This window comes from Protopterus annectens, chromosome 15.part0 (assembly GCF_019279795.1).
Source record: "Protopterus annectens isolate FY-2018-M chromosome 15.part0, PAN1.0, whole genome shotgun sequence".
Classification (NCBI taxonomy): Eukaryota; Metazoa; Chordata; order Ceratodontiformes; family Protopteridae; genus Protopterus; species Protopterus annectens.
In genome coordinates, this window is record NC_056749.1 from 472,354,389 (window position 1) to 472,376,885 (window position 22,497).

At 39.3% G+C, this 22,497-nt stretch overlaps 1 protein-coding gene across 4 annotated transcripts in view; it reads right to left on the bottom strand.

Annotated features, from left to right (window-relative positions):
- Positions 1 to 22,497, bottom strand: part of COL4A5 (collagen type IV alpha 5 chain) — a 3,591,008-nt gene that overhangs the window by 1,091,548 nt on the left and 2,476,963 nt on the right. For all 4 annotated transcript variants that reach the window (XM_044057208.1, XM_044057205.1, XM_044057207.1 and 1 more), the window contains exons 30-31: positions 8,635 to 8,785; positions 7,164 to 7,277 (exon numbers count right to left, since the gene is read on the bottom strand). In XM_044057208.1, coding sequence (XP_043913143.1) covers positions 7,164 to 7,277; positions 8,635 to 8,785 — 265 coding nt within the window. The remainder of the gene's footprint in view (positions 1 to 7,163; positions 7,278 to 8,634; positions 8,786 to 22,497) is intronic.

Below are 22,497 nucleotides of genomic sequence, written 5' to 3' on the forward strand. Positions count from 1 at the left end.
AATCAAAATTGAACACCTTACCTGTATCAGCATGAGTATAGGTACTATTCCCTGACATATAAACACATTGGTTGCAATTTCTACAAGGTAACGTGCCCTTCCTATTTGATAGAAGTATACTGTTGGCATTATTTTCATAACAAAGCAACCTTTATAGAGATATCATATTTCTATAGGTAAAATTTGGTCTTTCACCTACTATATCAGAGATACTATCATCACTAGTTAGAATACTCCAATTCCTAGTTACTATGCCCTTAATTTTCGTATTCATATTTGAATATTGTATGGTTATCCTATTTACATTAGTGCTAGATTCTCTCTTCCCTTCACTTATATTGTGGCCTTCAGATCTATTTAGATAGGGTCTCCCTCTTCCTTTTCTCATATTGGTGTTCTCAGTGTAAATATTACTAACTTCTTTCCTATTATAACCTCTTGCTAAAAAATTTTAGCTAGTGTCTCTTTTTTATCACTGAAATTACTATCTTCAGTTGTAAGGCGGGAAATTCTCAGAGTTTGACTTTCTACAATATTACTGTATATATGCTGGGTTGTGCCAACTCATATGCCAACCTTGTGTTGGCATATTGGGAGAATAATTGTCATAACTAATACAATTTATGGTAGAAATGTAAAATTTTATAAGTGTTTCGTAGATGACGTGTTTTTTGTATGGGATGGAACCAGAGATGAACTTAAGTTCATGGATTATATAAATGGTACAACCAATTTTTTGAGGTTTGAATACAAAAGCTCGAATAATATGATAGAGTTTTTGGATGTGCAAATAATGAAAAAGGGTAATGAAATGCATTCAGAGAGATATATGGGAAATCATGTTGAAGAAACAACATTTTACATCGTAGGAGCATAATTCCCTAGCCAGGCACATTTTAAGTGTAGGTACCTCACATTATTTTAGGTTCAGTGTAGTACAGTTAGTGAAAAGGACTTATAGATTAGGTAATATAAAAAATTATACTGAAGAATGTGAAAATCGGTGGATCATGAGACTACATGCACATAAAGGGAGAGGACTTAATGAGAAGGTTACTTTAAAGCCATTTTTAGGAGCACGTCCATACAAGCATTAGAGCCATAAAATAATTTTAGCATAGTCACTATAATATATTGTTACCAAGTGTGTTTTTTCAAAAATGCTTTTGATATGTATTTTTTTATATGTTGTTACATATTTCAATGAGTTAGTATAAATAGTTTTTATACACATGTTTTTAAATATATATAAATATAGTTTTGGCAAGAGGTACTTCTTTTTAGGCACACACAATTGTGAATACACTTTTATTTTGAAAGTGATGAAATTGACCATTTCACATTAGTATTTTGATTGGTTGTTCTTAATTGGTGAATGCTTTTAAAGAAGTTTGTGAATATATTTGTTTTATAAGTCTGATGAAGCGTTTGTAACAACGTGAAAGCGCTTACTACTGCAGTGAATAAAGGATTTTTGATCAGCTGTGGAGAGCATCATCTGTTGTTTGTACTACTATGTTCTCATTCGGAAGGTGGCTCTTTATCCAGGACTGTTTGTTATACTTTTATTAGACTATTTGTCCTCTGAGTTGTTTGTTTAGTTTGATGAGAATGCTTTTATCCTACTGGGTGCTGCACCTCCTAATTTTTGCCATGATTTTCTTCCTCCTGTTATACATCTGATTGATTTTTGTGATTCCACCAGGATGACTTGTTTTTTGAGTTAGTTCTGTACTTCTTCCTGGTGGGTACAGCTACCTCTATGCTGCTATTAACATGCTTGTACAGGGTTTCTGTGAACAGTTCTGCACAGGCAGAAGTGTTCTCAGGGTTTATAGGGGCTTGAAATGTTGCCAGATTCTCACTTAACAGCAGGAGGTCAGCCTTAGAATAGTTTCTGAATATTCCGAGTTTAGCTGGGGGTCTAGGTTTTATTTTTTTACTTCAAAGGAGACCATTTTGTGGTCTGACCTTACCATTATTATTATTTATGTATAGCATTTGTTTACCAGGAAAGTCTACTGGGCCAGAGAAGAGCCCATTTTCAGTGGAGGCCCGAGGAGAAAAACTCCACATTTAATTACATACAAATAAAGTATTAACACAATAAGTACAGTGTGTTTAAGACAGTAGTACCACATAAAATAACGAATAACTGCACAGAATAATGCGATAATATAATAGAATCATTCGATAAAACAGAGGAGAATTATTTGCAGCTCAGGTGCCTGTGAAAATTAAAAGTGTAAATGTGTAAGATCGTTGTTAGAGAGAAGAATATAACATAGAGGAAAGAGAATGGGAAGCAGAAGGCTAAGGTGGGGATAGCAAAGGCTAAAGTGACAGTAGAAGGAATTGGTTTGAAAGAGGGAAGGGGGGATAGGCTAGTCATAGAGTGTGACAGAGTAAAAATTCTGAGAGAAGGTTAGGTTTTGGGGTTGTCAGTAGGGGGTGCAGATCCAGTACGGCTGCACCCCTGGTTAGTGTATTGACTGTCTAGTCCAGGGAGTTTGTTTTTACAAAATCCAGGAATCTCTGCATGTATGTTTGACATTGTATAGGATTCCCAGTTAAATATGGGGTAATTAGTCACCCATGAATATGGTACTGGGTTGGATGGTTAGTATTTCTAATAAGTTTAAATACATGGTATGGGTTTTCTGGGTCACAGAGGGGGACATGTAGCGTGCAAGGAATTGGTATTGGATTTTACCTATGGTGATTTGAACATGGAGCAGCTCAAGAGCATTGTCCTGTTCAAACAGCCTTGAAGTACATTTATTTTTGATGCAAATAGCGACACCTCCACCTTTAGTCCCTGCCTGTGAAGTAGCTGGTCTAAATGTGTGTGGAAGGCATTATAACCTTGCACTGTCGGTGTGCTCTCCGTGGCTTTAAACCACATCTCAGTGACTGCACAGACATCAGTATTCTCTAGGGTAAAGAGAGCTTCTAGGGAGTGGAGTTTTTTGTTTAGACTCCTAGCATTGAGCAGTAATACCTTTAGATTTTCTTGGTTTTGATTTGCTATGTCGGAAGTACTTTGTTTGGCATTGCCTAAAAAAGGCACTATGGGGAAGACAATGTTTTATCTAATATTTGAAAGCCTAGAGGAGAGAGGTGCAGACCATCCCTGGCAAAGCAGCGTGGTCTGTTGACCATCTCCTACCATGCTGACAAATACTGTTCCTCCTTAGAATAATAGCAAAAATTAAGCCAATTATTAAAGTCAATCATCTTTCGTTCGTATTGTGGCATCATCCTTGGAGAAGGTAAAATGCTGCTCAATGCTACACTCATACCAGCCTGAGACACATATTCCGAGAGCTCTATGATGTCTGTCTTCATATAGTCTATGGAGGTACGTCTCAGGTCATTTACTCCTCACATGGACTATGACTGAGTCAAATTGGTAATTGTGGTCCAATGACCTGAGTGCATATGTAATGTGGCATATCCTAGCCCCTGATAAGTAACTGACCATAACTTTCTCCTTACTCAGCCTGGTGAGAGGGAAATCAGTGTGCTTCACGATGGAGTCTCCAATGACTACAATATTGGATTCTGTGGTAACTTGTCTTATGGGCTTTTAGAGGTAGAGGCTCCATGAGATGTAGCTCTATGTGCTGATTTGAAAGTGTGTGTTTGGGGCTACTGAGGGTATTTCTTATGTGTACTTTGTCTAGGAGGTCTTTGTGGTTTAGGAAGGTTACATGTAAGTACTTCAGTATATGTGGGTCTATAAGTCTGCTTTTTTTTTGTCCTCCTGATTTTTAGGGATGAAAGCACTTAACCATTTTTTACTTTTAGTTTATGTCTATTAAACTTTAAATCTGTATGTTTGGAAACTGAGTTTGAATTTTTACTTGGATACCAGTTATTTATACAAGACACTATGTGAGCCTTTTGGTTTTCTTGTTTAACTTATATTTTCCACAATTTCAATAGTGTTGTGCATAAGATCTGTTACTTTTAACCTCCAACAAAACTATTTCCAATCTTCCAGCATTGTAAAACAAATGTACTACTTTCTGTCCCTGAGGGATATGATAAGTTAATAAACAAATCCCCCGAAATCCAGTATTTTATTTGCCACTGTGCAAAGACTTACAGATCATCTTCACACTACATGAAAAGATCAATTTAATTTAACAAAGCAAAAATATATTGGTATCTTAACCCTACCTTATCATTCACATCACATGCAGATATGATAATTAGTACATTTTTTTCTCAGCTGAAACTCTACTATAAAATATCTTACCTTATATCCCCAAATGCCCGTACTCCCTAGCTAGAAATGTCCTCATTCCCACGATTGAATATTCCCCTTCTGGAACTCAACTCAATCTCAAATACTCAAAATTTTCAAGTAGCAGAAAACAAAGTGTATCATTTTATACTTCCAGTAAACACCAACACCCATCACTGCAATTTTCTAAAGGGCTTGCAGTGGTTACCTGTCTGTAACATGGCTGCAGTGATGCTTAGCACACTTCTATTCAAAAGTGGAATACTTGGTCAGTGACTACCCCCTTACATCTTCTCCTTTTATGAGAGACCCAGCCTACTCTCTCAATGGGATGGCATTACCTTGCTTGTATTGCTTTTTAGCACAGCTATTGGTAACAGGGCATTCACCAAAGCTTGCCCAGCAACACAGAATCATTTCCCAGCTGAAATAGTTTCAAAAAAGTACTGAAAGGCTGCAAGGCAAAACTAAAAGGATATCTGCAGGAAGAGGTTACTTGTACTTGTTTTCATGACACTGGTTCATTTCTCTTGACAAATATGTTTACCTGTATTATTGTGTTCCTGCATTTTAAGAACTGTACTATGGTAATATTAAGAATTCTTGTAAATATTGCATACCTCTTCTGTGATTTTACTTTTCTGCCAGTTTATTTCTTATGGTTCCATGACCTTTCCTGCCTTGGTAATTTAAATTGCATTACTGATTCTTACTTTGTTTGTAGGGTTGTTCCAGCCTAGGCTGTTGATGAAGAGAGTAATCTGACTAGCCCACTTAATTAACAAATTGTATCAGTCAGTCAATAAGGGACACCCTTAAAGGAAGCCTTCTCTGACCATTCAAAGCTAAATCCTAAGCAGCAGAAGCACATGAATTTCCAGTTTTGCTTGACATCCTTTCTACATCGCTCATCTGCATATTCTGGCATGATAAACAAGGTATAAACAGTGGTTCAGACATTTTTTTTTGTGAACCTTTGTAAAACATGGACAAAAAAACTCAAATGATTGCTTTTCAGAAACCAACAAACAAGCCAAGCAGCTAGTACTTTTCCAGACTGACACATAGTTGGAATGCATGAGGGAAGACTATCTGGACCTTTATCAGGGTAATTAAGAGGAGCTCAGATGAAGGTGTCGCACGGTGTACTGTTTGAAGGCTCTTAACTACAGGCTTTTCCCCTCTTAGTATGATCTTCAAATTCAGAGCCTGTTGCTTGAAACTGTCTAAACATATGATTTATGTTTTTAAGAGACTCACAAAAGGTCATAAGACTGGGATGTGTGGAGTCCATCGTTCTCAAAAAAATTATGTAACATGGTAAGTATACGACATACCCAGAAGTCAACTATTGAAACAATGACAAATATATCGGATAACAGGAATAGAAAAAAATCATCAGCTATACCCCTTCCGGTTTAAAAAAACATCTACACAGGATCCGCAAATGGCCAAGGCAGTTTCACTTATACAAAAATGTAATCTAGAAATCTTTTAAAATTTGGGAGAATTCCCTGGTGATGACCAGTTTTGTTCTGTCTGCAAAGGAGCCATGCCACACAACCAGGGTGGACTTGTGAAGTGGGTATCCACCAGAAGAGAAGACAAGAGAAGAAACAGTCAGTTTCACCAGATGACAACTGAGTAAGTATAAGTGATCATTTTACTAATCCATGGAGGATGAAGCAAGACAAAGGAAACGCGTAAAGCAGGGAATATCTGTAGAAGGCAGGCAATAGTGCCACCTTGTTCTCATTACTATGTACTAAAGCAACCATAAAGGTTTGTCCTTTGAATCAAAAAAGTTTCATTTTCATTCAGGTTATTCTGGAAAAGCAGTGTGCTGGCTGTGAAAACCAACAAAACATATTAGAAGTATGACTAGTCTTGGCACTAGTGCTTTTATTTAGCTTCTATTCTCACTTATGTGATAAAGAAACTTTTTGAATAAGACAAGACTTCTGTAAACTGCTAAGAAAGGAATACTGTGGAGTTTACAGCTTGCTTTTCCATCTTTTTCCTCTTCATTTTTAGAGTGGTTTCTAAGGATTACACGGCCATGCCTGTTAAGCCTGTGTGGAACCTGACTCATGTTCTGTCTCTACAACCCACTCAGAAGACACAGCTTTCAGTTGTAGCTTTTTGAGAAATTAAAATGTTCTGGACAAACATGACTTTCTTTTGTTTGATCAGATGTCTAAGGAGGAAAAAAAAACAGCAAAATAAGTAAGGCTAACTCAAATGATGATGATTTGCTCAGTGTAAAAGAAAGAAAGACAAAGCACTGTGGTTAACCATAAAAAGACCAGAAAAGCAGACACAATGCAGATATGTCAATAGCAGAGAAAGACAAACGCTGGCTTTTAAGAATGGCTAGAGTAATTTGATGTACAATGTATGTCTGCAACATCATTGTGCATCAAAAAATAATAATAACCCAGTGCTGTCCACAAAACCCTGATATAATATTTTAGAAGGATTCTGCCATGTTGTAACCAAGCCTTTCTGGAATTTTAAACTACTGAAGACATTTCAATGGAAGATCCATCCAGTACAGATGTTGTAACCCCGTTTTGATTGCATCTTATAAAAGAATTTTATATGCTAAAAATTAATTTTATGTGCAGTGTGTTAACATGCAAACTAAACGGTACAATGTAAGCTGAAATATGAAATACAAAGAGTGGTTGTCAGAAAATTACTTTAGCAGTAACCTAAACTTGATAATACTGCATAAAAATATTTAATCTGTGTAAGTAGTACTTCTGATAATTTGGCCAGTCTGCACTGTTTCTATTCATGTTCACTTCCTTCATATGCTTGTTTTGATCTGCCATAACACAGCAGCAAAAGTCTCTGATATCAGCAAAAAAACACGATAACAGTATATGAAAATGTCTTTATAAACTACCTGTGGGGCCAGGTGGGCCAGGGGGACCTTGTGGACCTGGTGGACCTTGTGCTCCTACTCCGGGTTGGCCAGGTTGTCCTGGTGGACCAGGCATGCCACTCAAACCAGGGTCACCTAAACAAGACAAGAAGCAAAGAGTAAACGGAAAAAAAAAAGTTTGCACAATACCCTACACATCCATTCTTAGTTTTCTGTTCTGTTGATAAATTAATTTCATTATATTACACATCTGTTTGTGACACCTCCATCTGCAAATTCTGGCTATCAAAAATAATCATCATCACATTTAATTAAAACTGGTGTAATCTTCATCCTTCCTTGCAGAAAAAGTTATTTTAATTTAGAAGGATAGTTCTGCATTCAGTTCATTGACAAAGCTATTTTCAGGAATGGATGGAAGCCAAATCCTGGAGAGTGTTACACACTACATTTTTGCCCCCTGATACTACAACAGACACACTACATTTTTGCCCCCTGATACTACAACATACACCATTCTGTTATGTCCTATATCTCCCAATATGTGCCATCTCACACTCACTGGAGATAGAAGATGACTCCAACTCACATCCTCAGCTCTCCCCTCTTGGAAGGGCACAGCATCATCAACTACTCACCATTTCTGTCAGCTCCTGCAGCACCTCAGTCAAAAACTGAACATGGGTGGCAGGACTGTAATGAAGGGTTAATCTTTATATACCATGCAGCTGAAAATTACCATGCAAGTTACACAGTGTCCGGGGTGCAGAACCCATTTGCATTAAGCTGATAAATTCTGTCCCCCCGAAAAAATACTTTTTGAGAAAACTAATTTTTGATCCAACAGTATGCCCATTAAGATAACACCATGGAATTCAGAGTTTTAAATTTAATTTATCTAACATACTAAAATTTGAAAATAAACGTAATGAAAACTGCACACCAATTGTATCGTTTTTAAATTAGATATCTGAAATTTTTTTCTATAATGTAAGGACTGTGTCTTTCATTTCAAGCATGTGCACCACTCCTTTTCTTTAAGGAACAAGTTGCTGTGGTATGGCCTACAATGTACTACATCTTATATGATGATTTTAATCTAACCCATTGATTTCCAAGGCAATACTAAAGATGGTTGATGGAGTCTAGGACTTATTTTATACACACACACACACACACACACACACACACACATATATATATATATATATATATATATATATATATATATACACACACACACACACACACACACACACACACACATATATACATACACGCATAGATATATATTTATTTATGTATATATACATACACACACCTATATTCATCTGCAATTTTACAATATCTTTCATAACCACCACTCTCCGCATTTTACTCTGAAACATATCATTACCTTTCAATTTAGTAAGAGGCTTGGTTTTAGTAAAATAATTGAATCTGTGTTAAATAAATAATATACAGTTTAGTTTAAGGAAGGCTGAATATCTACCTTTTGGGCCTGGAAATCCATCAAGGCCTGGGCGTCCTGGTGGACCTGGAGCTCCTGTGAAGCCAGTATCACCTTTAGGTCCAGGGAAGCCTTTCACGCCTGGTAAACCTGGGGGACCTGATGGACCTGGAAGACCACGTCCAGGATCTCCCTGCAGCAACAAAAGTATGTTTCAGAAAATTCAGTAAAATAAGCACAACTAAGCATAGCTTTAATGGACTACAAATATGTTATCCAAGATACCTCTGTAGAATTACACTTTTGCAGACACATGACTGTTTTCAAAGAGTGTGACAATGGTAGATAGCACACTTGAATAATCATTTCACTGGGACACATTTATCCTGTTGCCTGCTGATAATAATCCCCTCCTGGCCAAATGGCCTATTTGTTCCCCATTACTGGTGTGAGGGTCAGCTGGACAGAGCCATCATTAAAGAAGCAGTCAGTAGCACTTCAGGTTTTTAGACCTTAAGCTTTACCCCCCTTTACCAGCCCAGTGACTATTTGTGGTTGGGATGTGCAACGGTTGTCCACATTGTACCATCCCTCACTTCCACAAGGGGCTGAACATGAGAAGGATGCCCCCACACAACAGCAGAACCATGTGGTGGTTTTCCCTGGTTTCACCTACGAAATCTTGTCACTAATGGTTACCATGGGCATATGCACTCCTCCTCCAGGAATGACATGCCCATCTTCCCCTGCTTGCAGAAGCCAGAGTAATTAACCTCGGGTGGCCTTCCTATAGTCAAAACTCTCTCCTCCTATGGCAGTTGTGAAGACAAAATTTTTAATCATTCAGCATCACAAATGTTTATAATGTACGAGTCCTACTTCTAATTATTCTCGGTCTTCCATGGATTAACAACTTGCATAAGTATACTGAAAACTAAAGAGTTATAACTTGTAGCCCTGAACATGTGGTGAATTATTTTGCATACTATGTAGGTGGTGGCTTATATACAACTATGCACTAAACATTTTGCAAACAAGCACAAATACCTAAAAGGATTCCTGAATGAACCAAACCAAAGAAGAGTGACAATTTTAGAGCAAATGTAACATTGCTGAAAATTACAAAAAAATGTTTTTGTTTTTTTTTTTTTTTTTGCAAGGGAGTTGCTCCCCTGCACTCCCCTGCTGATTACATATACCAACTCTGAGGTCATCCAATAGGAGGATTAGAAAATATTCCCTGATTCCACTGCAAGGCAGTCTCACATAAGACGAAAAAGGCTAGAACCAGAGACTAAAGTTGTGAGATGGAGTGCAACATGAAGAAAAATGAAGATTATGTACTTACCATAATGATAGCTCTGTGTTGTCTTATTCCATCCATACCTCTATGTTTGGATCTCAGATCCATCTTCAGCCACTTCAAAACTTAGGATCCAGTGCTCAGGCTCCTTCCCTGTTCCCCTGTATCACAGGAGATCCCTCAGCTCGAGCTTACCCCTCTTAAAAACAACTTGATCAAGGTCTTAACCAATGGTGGAGAGAGAGAGAGAGAAAAAACAGGAAGACAGTGGCTGAACTCCAAGATTCAAGGTAAAGTCAGTCATATCTGTTACAGGTGACAGACAGGAAGGGGGATGGAGGGAGGGAAGTGCAAGAATATATGGAATACAACACAGATCTATTGTTATGGTAAGTACATAACTTTCATAGCTCATGTTGTCTTTTCATCCATTCCTCTATGCATGGGGTAGAGTCTCCAGCTACCTGAGCACTTGGGTGGACTTAAGGAAGGATATTTCTGAGTACAGCTAAGCCAAATAAAGCCCTAGGTCTAGACTAAATGTCTTACTTATAGGGAGAAATGGATATGTGAACTTTTGACCAGGTAGCTGTAGCACAGCTTTTGATGGAGACAATGGAGAAAAAGGCTGTAGATGAGACCACTGATCTGGCTGAATGAGCTTTGGGTTTTGATGATGTACATAGTCAGCCATCTAGACAAATATATCTTTGATATTGCTTGCTCCAACTTAGCCTATGCAAATGAACTAAATAGTTCAGATTTTCTGACAGAGGCAGTTTGATAAACATCCAGCAAGTGGAAGTGTACTCACCCTTGTTGGAAAAATATGGAAAGAATACTGGCAAATTTATGGCCTAACTGGTGAAGGATTCTGATGCCACTTTTGGAAGAAAGGATCGATTTGTCCTCAAACTCTGTCTTTATGAAAAATCAAATAAGGGGGTTTGAATAAAGTATTTGCAACTTGGAAATCCTTCTTGAATAAGTTACGGCCACCAAAAATAGTTTTCCATGATAGCAGCAGGTTAAAAAGGGGGTCTTGTCAAAGGCTGAAAGACATCTGTAATATTCCGAGGTGAATTTTGATATCGGAGGGGGAACGTGAACCTCGAAGAAAGTCTTTAGATAACCTGAGAGAAGCTACAGAGGTGTGCCCCTCCCCATATGAAAAGCAGAAATCACCACAGAATTTAATTTAATAGTAGAATAGCTTGCTGCCCATTGACAAAGATGAGCTAGGAAAATCCAAAATTGTGGAAAGAGGAGCTGAAATTGGTCAAGGTCTTTTTCTGATGCCCAAATATAAAATCTTTTCCATTTGCTTTTGTATATCTTCCTAATAGAAGAGGAAAGAGGAAAATTAAATGTGAACAATAGAAGGGGAAAGCCTGGACTGTTGGGCCATCATTGGAATTGGCAAAACCATGTGGTCAGTTTGAGCATCTCTGTGCCTGGATGAGGCTTTCTAGATGGGTGAGATATCAGAAATTGCTCTCAGCCTGAATCTCAAGGCAGGTGAACTAGATGAGGCCAGAGGAAGGGAAACCACACCAGTTGAGGCCAATGAGGGGCTATGATGATGACAAAGGCCTTCAGCACCATTGCTTTCTGTAGAAACTTTGGGATGAGGGAAAAATGGGGAAGGCATAAAGAAGTCTCAGGGGCTAAGCGTGTGTTAGAGCATCCCTTGGTGACACCCCCTTGAAAAGGATCAGAGCAGAGAACCTGATGCATTTTATGTTCATGGGAGACGTAACAAGATCGCAACAAGGATGCCCCAGTGGCTGAAAATTTGCTCCACTACAAGGGGATGGAGGGATCATTCATGAGAGAGTAGAATGGATCTGCTAAACCTGTCCGCTAAAACGTTGGATTTCCCCAGGATGTGCATTGCTATCATAAAGTAGTGCAAAGATATTGCCCATTGTCATATTCTCATGGTCTCTCAACATAAGGGGTAAGATCTGGATCCTCTCTGTTTTTTGATATATGAAATGACATCCATGTTGTCTGTCTGAATGAAAATCACATCCAAGGGGAAAACATCCTGAAATGCCTGTGCAATGCTAGGAGGACTGCCCTCATCCCCAAGATTCCGATGTGTAGGCTGGCCTCTAGGGGAGACTATGTTCCCAGGACTGTCCTTCCCAAGTAATGCCAGCCACCCTAATTGGAAAGCATCCATGGTCACCATGGTCTGAGGAGCAGGAAAATTAAAGGGACATCCCTCTTGAAGTAGAAGAATAGTCTACATCCAATGACTGTGTTATCTGCAAATGCCTGTGATGTGAAAATGATCAGATGAGTCACTGACTGAGTCCTGACGGACCAGTGTACTGAAAGTGTCCATTCAACTACTCTTATTTAGAATCTGGCTAGAGGGACCACAACGATGGAGGCAGTCACAGAACCTAGAAGATGGAGAACCAGCTTGGCTGGTGTTTTTTTCTTTTTTGTGACAAAACTCATTGAACTTGTGAGTACAGAGACAGGATGCATGACTGTGCAAGCTTCGCAGTAAGAACTGTCGTGTTTAGATGAGCTCCAATTAACTCTAGAAACTGAGATGGCTGAAGATGAGAATTCTGAAGATTTACTGAACTTCCAAGATTGACACAGCAAGGAATCAAAAGGAAACACTTAGAATCCCTGCAGTCGTAGGTGAGCTGCCAGTACTGCTATACACTTGGTGAACATCCAGAAGGCTATGGTGAGACCAAAGGGCAGAGCTCTGAACTTTAGTGACTAGCTCCCAATGGAAGCAAAGATACTCTCTGGAGTGCCTGTTCCTTTTGGTATGATAATTGGCATCCTGAAGATGTATTGTGCACATTAAGTTGTTGTTCTTCAATAGAGGAAAAATTGACTGAACCATGAACAACATATTTGCTCAGTCGTCTTGCATCTAAAATTGGTCTCAGGTCCCCACTTTTCTTTGGTACTAAAAAGAATATTGATCAAGTTCCAGACTCTTTCTGGTCTGGTGGGACGACTAGTTTTTTTATAATCTTCTCTATTTCTGAGGCTGCAAATTCCCTTTGTAAGGGTGGAATGTTGGGAATCTTCTTTTGAAAAGGTGGAGAAGAGACGAATGGTATGAAATAGCCTCTATAATTATTCTCTGATCCCACCAGTCATGAGCGATAAACATCAAGCCGTGGGGTGTAGAGAGACATTCCCCATAATTGCAACCAGAGTAGGATAGCTGGCAGCCTTTCAAGAGTGCTGAAATGGCTTCTCTGAGAATGGGCCTCTGATGCTGTGATTCTGAAGACCACCTTTGCCTCTTGGCCGACGTCCAGTGTAAGAGTTTCCACTTCTACCACAAGGAGCTGTGTCTCCAGGAGAGTCCAGTGAAAACCTCTAAACCCATGAGATTTTCTGAATCACATTCTCTTCCCTGAATTCTGATTCCTGGTGAAGGTCTGCTGGGGAGTTGAGAATTTTATCCCTATGGCAGACAGGGATTTTCCATCCTGTTCACACCTGTAGACAGTTTCTTTGACTTTAGGTCTAAACAAGGTTGATCCACCATAAGGGGCATCAATGAAGGATGTTTTGAAGTGCTAAGTGAAGTTGTAAAGCCTCATCCAGGCATGCCACCTGATGGAAATACCTGTGCCATCTGCTTTAGACACCCCCTCTGTCGCATTAGACACAAGGCACATAGAAGCACTGGATAGGGATAAGAGGGTAGCAACATAGAATAGAGTGTCTTCTAAAGAGAAGTGGAGATTTCTTTAACCAAATCACTCTGAAGATATGCAAAATGTGCCAATTAATTAAGCTCTCCCATCAAGAAAACAGATGTCATACCTGCTTTCCAAACATGTCCAAGGCTCAAGATTCCCTGTTCAGCAAATGGACAGATGAGCTCTCTTCCACAAGCTCCTTCTTGATGGTGACTGCCACCATGATGGAATCCACTGCCAGGCCCTTGTTCCAATGTGGATGAACTTCAGGGGCCACCAAAGACTTGTTTGGTGTCTTGGGAATAGACTTAACTGTATCAGGCTCCTACCACACCAGGGATGAGATAAGATCTACTATGTCATCCACAGGCGGCACCACTCAAGATGTAGATGGGGCAGATCCAAAAGCCTTGAGGAAGACTAATTCCTCCGAAGAATATGTCTTGGAAGACCAACCGCCTTTCTAAGTTGCTCAAGGATCTCTCTGAATGAGATGTCTTTGAGGGGGGATCTGGGGGAACCTTCTCCTTCATTTCTTAATCAGTATCAGTGGTTAGTGACTCTTTTGGGGAGACTGTGTCTCATCTTAGACTTGTGTTTGCTGGGTACCTTATGTGAGAGAGTAGGCTCAAAGATCTCCAATACTGGCTTCCCCAATGGGACAAGATGGTAAGGCTGCAGACTCAAGGAGATCTTTTGGGGGGAACGTTAGATCCAACTGAGATGGGGAGGATCTATCCCTCAGTATGTAGGGCACTTTCTCAAATGCCTTGAAAGCCAAGCCGGCATTGGATCTGGGGAACTTCTCCTTTATAATCTGAAACCCTAGGGGAGTAGCTCAACCCTGCAAGCTGACTGGCTCTGATACAAGATGGTTACTGCAGCAAAACTGTCAACCACCAAAGTTCAGAGAGGAATGAACAGGTGTGAAGACCTCAGATGTGAATCTAAGCTAGTCAATGACATTACAGCTATGGGAATCAGTCACCCTCAACAGAGAACTTATCAGAGTCAACAATACATGGAGTCGCAGCTCTGATACAGATCTGCCCCAGGCTAAAGTAGGATCCAAAGGCTCTGCCCTGGCAGTCAGAATAGAGTAAGAGCAACAACTGGGTGTCATGGGGAGAATTCTCTACTGGATCCAGTAGTGGACTGAGTCTGTAAAATCTGGGTCTGTAAAAAGCACTGCATTATCCTGTCCATGTCTGCTTTGATGAGGTTTCTTAAAGACCTGATAGACTACGAAGATATAGAAAGAGGAGGCCTGGAATGTTGAACCATTCCTGTAGGACTGGCGATTTGAGTCGGAGACACCAGTCTAGGGGAGAACTGGGGAGGAGGAGTCACTGGTTTAGCCACTATCAGAGTCAGTGTTAAAGCTGATGCCAGATCTGGAGAACATTTTCTGAATGTCTTACGCGTTTCTGTTTTTTGTTTAGGTTAGGAAGAGAAGAAGCCCCTGCTGTCACAGAAAAACAGGAAGAAGGAGAACTCATTTTTTATACCCGATATGGATCCCAGAGGATGAGGTTATTCCTCCACTGCACCATGGACTCCTGCCCAAAATTTTCACAAACAGAACAAGAAATGTCTGTGTATTAGACCCAAGCAATACACGCATTTGTCGAGCGCAATGACTTGGGTGGCTTGCGGGCACAGGACGCATTTTTTTGAAACGCAAAGGTTTCTCAGACGTACTAGGAAGTTATAGTCACCAAAGAAAAAGAAAAGGCAACAATAAAGACAAAAATCACAATGAAATAAGTGCTTTCTACCAATAGCACAAGTACCTGGAAATAATTTACTAACTACCAATACAAAAAAAAGAGTATCTATAACATATTTTTAGAGGGAGAAAAATAACACTATAAAAGTAGAAAAAGAAGAGTATTCTTATCTGAATATCAATGCCAGTATAATGGAAAAACCTGGAGAACCACAGAACTTTTCATCAGCATATAAAATTCTAAATTTCTACACATTTAAATAGAGGAAACATAAAAATCTAAAGAAATCACATATACTTCTTTACCATCAAGTAGTAAACAGTTTTAAAACCAAGGGAGTTAGAATGGATAATCAGGTTGCAAGCTGATACCTCCCCTGGATTAAATAATGCTACTAGTATAAAACCTGTATTAGTTAAGCGACAAATGAATAGTTTATAATAGGCTAGGTTAATGCTATTATTTTAGGATGTAGAATAATAATCAGATTTTTATGTGAATTATCTTGGTTTTAAAACTGTTTACTACTTGATGGAAAAGAAGTATATGTGATTTCTTTAGATTTTTTTATTTTTTATTGGTTGGTTTGGTCATGTGATTTTAGAAATTTAGAATTTTATGTGCTGATGAAGGGTTGAAGCTTCATTAATTTTGGTGAGATTTTGCTCTATCTTCGTATTCTGTTCGACTAGAACCACAGAACTTGTCAGGTGTTGAAGACCAGCAAATGGGATCTGAGATGTCTCCCATGATACAGGGGAATTATGGGTAGGGGAGGAGCCTGAGCACTGAAATCCTAAGCTTTGAAGTGGCCGAAGATGGATCTAATTCGTGATCTGAGACCCATATGTAGAAGAATGAATAGGAAGACATCACCAGGTCCAGTAACTTGGAAATAAATGAATAAATGTGGGATTACAAAGCATCACTCACATTTGTGAAATATGGCGCAACAAGAAAACCTAGAAATATTGTACTTTTTTGACTTTGTTAAACTTGTAGGAAACTCCACAGCATATGCCCTACTTCATGTCATTAATGTTTGGAAGAACATTAAGGAGAGTGGAAGAGGATAGAATAAACAAAAGTAGCCCCAAAAAGTGGAAAGTAAAGCTTTATTACAATCACAGACTTAGTGCTGTACCTACGTTCTATGTGGCTTTCATACTACTAGTCCTACAATGCCTACACGAATGGTACTGGTTCAGTTCCTAATATTGTGGGCAATTAGGATGTTGATTTGAATATGTCCAAAAAATCTACTGATTTTATCAGGCTGAGTGTGAAGTTTTTAATATTTCAAGTTGGTTACACTCTCCTGTTTTTGACTTACCACCGGTGGATGAACCAAGACACTGGGGATCTTTGGAAGGCCCAATTACAAATTTTAGAGCATCTCATTAGGAAATGTATGACTTTACAAATGGACAATATGTTTTTGACCAAATCTCTCTCTTAAATCAAGTGCCCAGAGGCCTCCGAGTCTGGAAATACCCAGTCGATATGAGAGCTGGTTCCTTAATGCATTATGAACTCTTGGATTTATTCAACCATATAAGCAATGTGTTGAGAATTATCATACATGATAATGAGAGTAAGTTACTTAAACTGGATAATGATATAAAAGATTTAAATGACAGTATGGTTAATGACCTTTTGTTTCAATCATTCACTGGTGACTATAACAAAATGTTAGTGATGTGGACAATGTTGTCAAATACAACCAAGACAGAATAAGCTTTTTAGAGATTCCCATCAATATGCTGAAAAGTGTTCTTTATCCCCTTAATGTCTTGATTCAGTCACTGATCATACTGTGACTAGCAATTCATCAGTAGGTGCTGCAAATGTTTCATAAGATTGAGTTTCCCTGGATTACAATGATTTTTTTTTTTTTAGATTTTCCACCATTAAGGTGATCTGAGAGGTTGGCTTGTCAAAGAGCACAAACTCAGGGACATCAGAGCATGACAAAACCCTATGGAAGATCAACAAGGAAGGACCAAGGCAAAACAAGAAATTGGAATGTAAATCAAGAGGACCAACTGAATTAATTAAATCTTCTGGGGTTTCAGTATTTTAACTTGAGCTATGTTAAGTTATCACCAGTGCATTTTTCCTTAAGTGCCTACTCAACCTGGTGGACTACTTTGAGAAGGTTACCAAAGGTATGGATGAGGGCAAAGTCTTTCACACTGCCTACCTTGACCTGGCCAAGGCATTTGGCACACTACCCCACTCTGGTATTGTTGATAAACTCAAGAGGTTAGATACAAACCCATATGTCACCCAGTGGACAGCCAGCTGGACCAGGAAGTTAGAATTGTGGAGTCCACCTCTACAAAGAGGCCAGTCACAAGTGGAGTCCCTCAAGGATCAATCCTTGGACTGCTCCTTTTTGGCATTTACTTCTCAGAAGTCAAGGCCAATGTCAGGTGTCTGTGGCTGACTAAATTTGCAGATGATTGCAAATTAGGAGCTGTCTTTGAATCTCACACTGATACAAATGTTCACCAGGAGGGGCCATGGACTAAAACTAATTGCAAGAAATGCATAACAGTATCCTTTGGAAAGTCATCCGTCTCTGATAACTATCATATTGACAACAGACCCCTTAGAGTTGACACAGTAGTCGGGGACTTAGGGACACACACACATAGTAATCTAGCCTTTGATCATCATGTGTCTACAGTGGTGAGGAAATCATTCTGTGCTGTGCAACTTATAAACAAACGTATGGCATCTAAGTCCAAGGAAGTCACTGTTCCACTGCATTCGGCATTCATCAGACCTATCATTGACTACAGTGCCCCCTTTGGTATGTAGCTAACCAAGCATATCCAACAACTGGAACATCCACAGAGGTTCCTCACTAAAAGAATGCAGGGCGCAAGTAATATGTCCTGTGCAGACTGCCTCAAGGCCTTATCCCTGTATTCTGTCTTCTACATGTTTTTGAGGGGAGATCTATGCCTGGCATACAGGGCATTGTCAGACCTCACTCTGGACCTCCTGCATATCCACAAAACACTAAGCACCAGAATTACCCATTCTAAAGACTTGAACCTTGTCTGTGATATAAATCGAACCTGCTGGAGAGATAGTCATGTATCCCACAGACTACCCCGTCTATGGAATAGGCATCCCATTCATCTGAAGCGGAGTTTCTCCCTAAACCAGTTCAAGTGCAAATTAGACAATCGGATGGGAAACCGAAAATTCATCCCTGGTTTGGCACCTATGTCCTTTAATGGACAGAAGTAACCTGTAAATGGTTCCTCTCCCAGGCCCAGGCATACACTTATCAAGAGTATCAGAACTTGTCAGAGATTTGGGATGCATGGCTGGATTTAAAAAGGCCCTTGTGGTCGTTAGTGTAGTAAACACCTATGAACCTATGTTTAAGGGGAATAGTGATCGATCATCTCAGAAAGTCTTGGAGGGATTCCACAGATTTTGGTAGGGAAAATGTTCTGAATCCTCTTACTGAATCGCATCCATGATCTATGGTGTTTGTTAGGGCTGATGTCCATACAAAGAAAAATCAGAAGACTAAGCATATTTCTGTATACTACAAGGATCCTCAAAGGGAATGGCAGGAGTTTAATCGGGGCTTATTTAATGCCTTAATGGCCTTGAAGCCTACCCTAGGGGTTTCTATGCTTACTCACTCTTGGACTTCTACTCCTAAATGGGCTAGGGAACCAGATTCTTTGGATGGGTATCAGAGTCTGATGATGAGTCCCTCTCTTTCTCTTCTCAGATGCCTTCATCTTTGGCTTATGGATCTGATGAAGAAGAGACTCAGAATCCTGAGTCTCCCTTTTTGGGGATACTATAGCTAGAATGATGGAATATTTTATGTGGGATTCTTCTCAAGTGTCTGACACACTGAAGAGGTATTATGAGCTGCTTCAGGTGGAAACTCCTAAACCTTTGGAAGTACCTCCTGTGTTGACCTCCTTGTTAGACACCTTCATAGCTGCCTCTAAGTCTCCTGATTCTCAGCCTTTTGCTCCAAAGAAACCCAACAGGTTCTATGAGGTTCATGAGGATTGTCAATTCTTATTTGTGTCCCTCTGCTGACCCTGGTGTGGTGTCAGTCTCTTCTGTCAAGCCTTCTAAACTTTTGGTCTCTTCCAAGCTTCTGCCTTCATGTAAAAGCAGTAGGGCAATGGAAAGAATTGCTAAGAAGGTTTAAACTGCTTCGGCTTTGGCCTTTAGGACCATCAATTATCAGACCCACATGACCAGATATATTCTGGCCTTAAATGCCAAGGCTTGTAGGGTTATTTCTGATCTCCCTGATTCTGAAGCAAAATCTTCTGCTCTGTCTGGTTTAGATTCTACCTCTCAGGTGGCTCGTCACTCTATCAAATGTAGTTATGATGCTGCTGATGTATCTTCCAGAGCTGCTGCCTTTGGGTCTGTCATGGCTTTGCCTGCAGTCTTTACCTAAAGACATTATGGCCAAGTTGCTGGATGCTACCTTGGACAATAAAAATCTCTGGGTCTGCTGCTAAGTTTGTCTCTCTTTGTGTGTGTGTGTGTGTGTGTGTGTGTGTGTGTGTGTGTGTCTGTCTGTTAACAAGAAGCATCTTTATTAAATTATCACTTATGACATAGGCAATTATACATTTAGTTAAAACAAACCATATTGACATAGGGCTTGCTGTATTTTACATCACAGACCGTATTGACATAATTTTAGTTGCAAACATTATACATCACTTACAATCTATACAATCAATGTCAGTCAAACATTACATAGCTCATTCAAATCCTGTCTTCTTTTAAACCTCATTCCTCCCTTATATGTATAGTTCCCATTTTTCCTGTGTAATTTGCTCCTACCCTTTTTCTAAAGATCCCAAGTCCAGTTGTTTTATTTCCATTACTACATTTGCTACATCTTGTATAGTTGGTTTAGACTTTGATTTCCATTTTCTAGTAATTGTTTTTTTTGGCAGTCACCATAATAAGACTAAGCAAAGCCTTATTATGTCTAGGCAAATCAGGTTTTGTATCATAGCTGAGAAAAATCATTTTGGTAGTTACATCAATTTGGTCACCCAGTATCTCTTTCAGAGTAGTCTGAAGGGAATCTTTAAAGTCTGCCAACTCATTACACTCCCAGAAAATAAGTTCTCAATTACCTCTTTTTTTCCATATCACACCTCCAACATTTGCTGTCTACCAGAGGAAAAATTATCTGGTGTCTACTTGGGATATAAAAACATCTGTGTAAACATTTCCAAGCAAAAAACATAAACCATCTAGATTTTGTTGTGGATTTGGGAGACAAACATATATTCCCCCATTGTTTCTTTGTGAATAGCTTATCCAGTCTCTTTCCAATCATTTCTAACCTCTTTTGACTGATTCTTATAGTTACCATGCAATATTTTGTATGCTTTAATAATTATTACTTTTTTAATACCATCTTCTGTTCTAGAATCTGCTAAACACTCTACCAGTCTTGGTCTTTTGTTTAGAACCCCCCTATTTCTTTACCTTTGCCTATACTCTGACATCAATGCTTGATAGGGAAAGCAATATGTAACCTGCAGTCCAAATAAATTCTTGGCATCTTCCCATTCTTATTACCTTTCCCTCTCTAGTTATTTGCTCCCAATACCTTGGTTCTTTTACCAATTTTCTCCAATAAATTCCAGCACCCTCTTGCCTTTATCCCTAGTTGTAGTCATCCCTATCAGCAAAATCTCCTTTCTCCATTCCCCATGTTGGCTTAGTTCTTAGAATACTATCTGCTACATTATGAATATAATATCCTGTATGGCTATTTGCTTTACTGTTGTTTTGTCGATTTCACAAAGTTAAAAACAAAAATCCACTGCAGAGAATGACAAAAATGTAGAAAGCAGAAGTGGTGAATGTTCGAATTCGACATAATTCGAACATTCAGCACACTTCCGCAAACGCGTTTGCAGGGAATGTGGGGGGCACAGCCCCCTACAACCCCTGCTACTTAGATATATAGACTCCGAGATTGCACTACAGTGAGGGAAAAGGTACATTTTCTGGTCCCCACTATAGTGCGATCTGCATGAAAATATAGAAATGCACAACAGCGAATGCTGTATTGCATTTGCTGTTGTACATTTCTACATTTTTGCATTCGATCTTCAAATTCTACCAAATGGTTCAATTAGGACGGGTCTATATCAGAACATCGAAGTATTAAAACTTCGAATGTTCTGATATCAAACACTATTCAGCAAACACTAAGAAAAGCGAAGCTGCAGAACAGCGAATTCTTTCCTCGGGAAAGAATTCGGTTGGCTGTTTCTGTGGCTTAGCTATTCTTAGTGCTGTGGTAGAAAGTTACGGGTTGGGTTCAGTAAGTGCGCAATTGTTTGTACATTAGGGTTAGGGGCAGATTAAGTGAGTTAGGGTTAGGGCACGGGTTAGGCGTGTGTGGATAGTGACAGACTTTAGGGTTAGGGCGCGGGTTAGGTAGTGTGCGACAGTGACGGACCTTAGGGTTAGGGTTTGGGTTAAGGTAAGTGGGTAGATAGTAGTGTATGTTTAGTTTAGTGTAGTGTTAGATGTAGGAATTTAAGTGTATGTGTATGGTTGCTGTTTGTTTGATGTGCTTGTTTGTGTGTATGTGTTTCGGAGCAGCAAATTTTTTCCATGGGAAAACATTTGCTGTTCTGAATGTTCAATATTTTCATGTTTAGATGTTTTGGGGCCGATGAAATAGCATTCGCTATTTTGATAACATGATATAAATGCATTCGGACTACTGTCAATCACACAGAGTCTGATCTTCCATTTGACAGTAAACTGGCTATTGTTATTCTCCTTAAAGGTCTGCATCCAAAATTCCAGTCTCTCCTTGTTTCTTGAGATTCCTCCATTTCATCATCATCCCCTACCTCTTTGAATTATAGTTTTCTGCTTGTGCTATGTATAGCACCCTTAACTGTGTAGTTCTGAAATACCCCTTCAAATTGGGCAATCCCATTACACCCTGTTCTACTGGAAGAATCAGCTCATCCCACTTGACTCTTGCCGTCTTCCCCTCCCAGGTAAAATTCTTCAGTTCTTTAAATTACAATCCACAACATCTTCTCTAGCTGATAAAAATATGCCTGATCTATGTATAAGACTAATGTGACTAAGAACATTTTAATTGCTTGTATCTTACTAT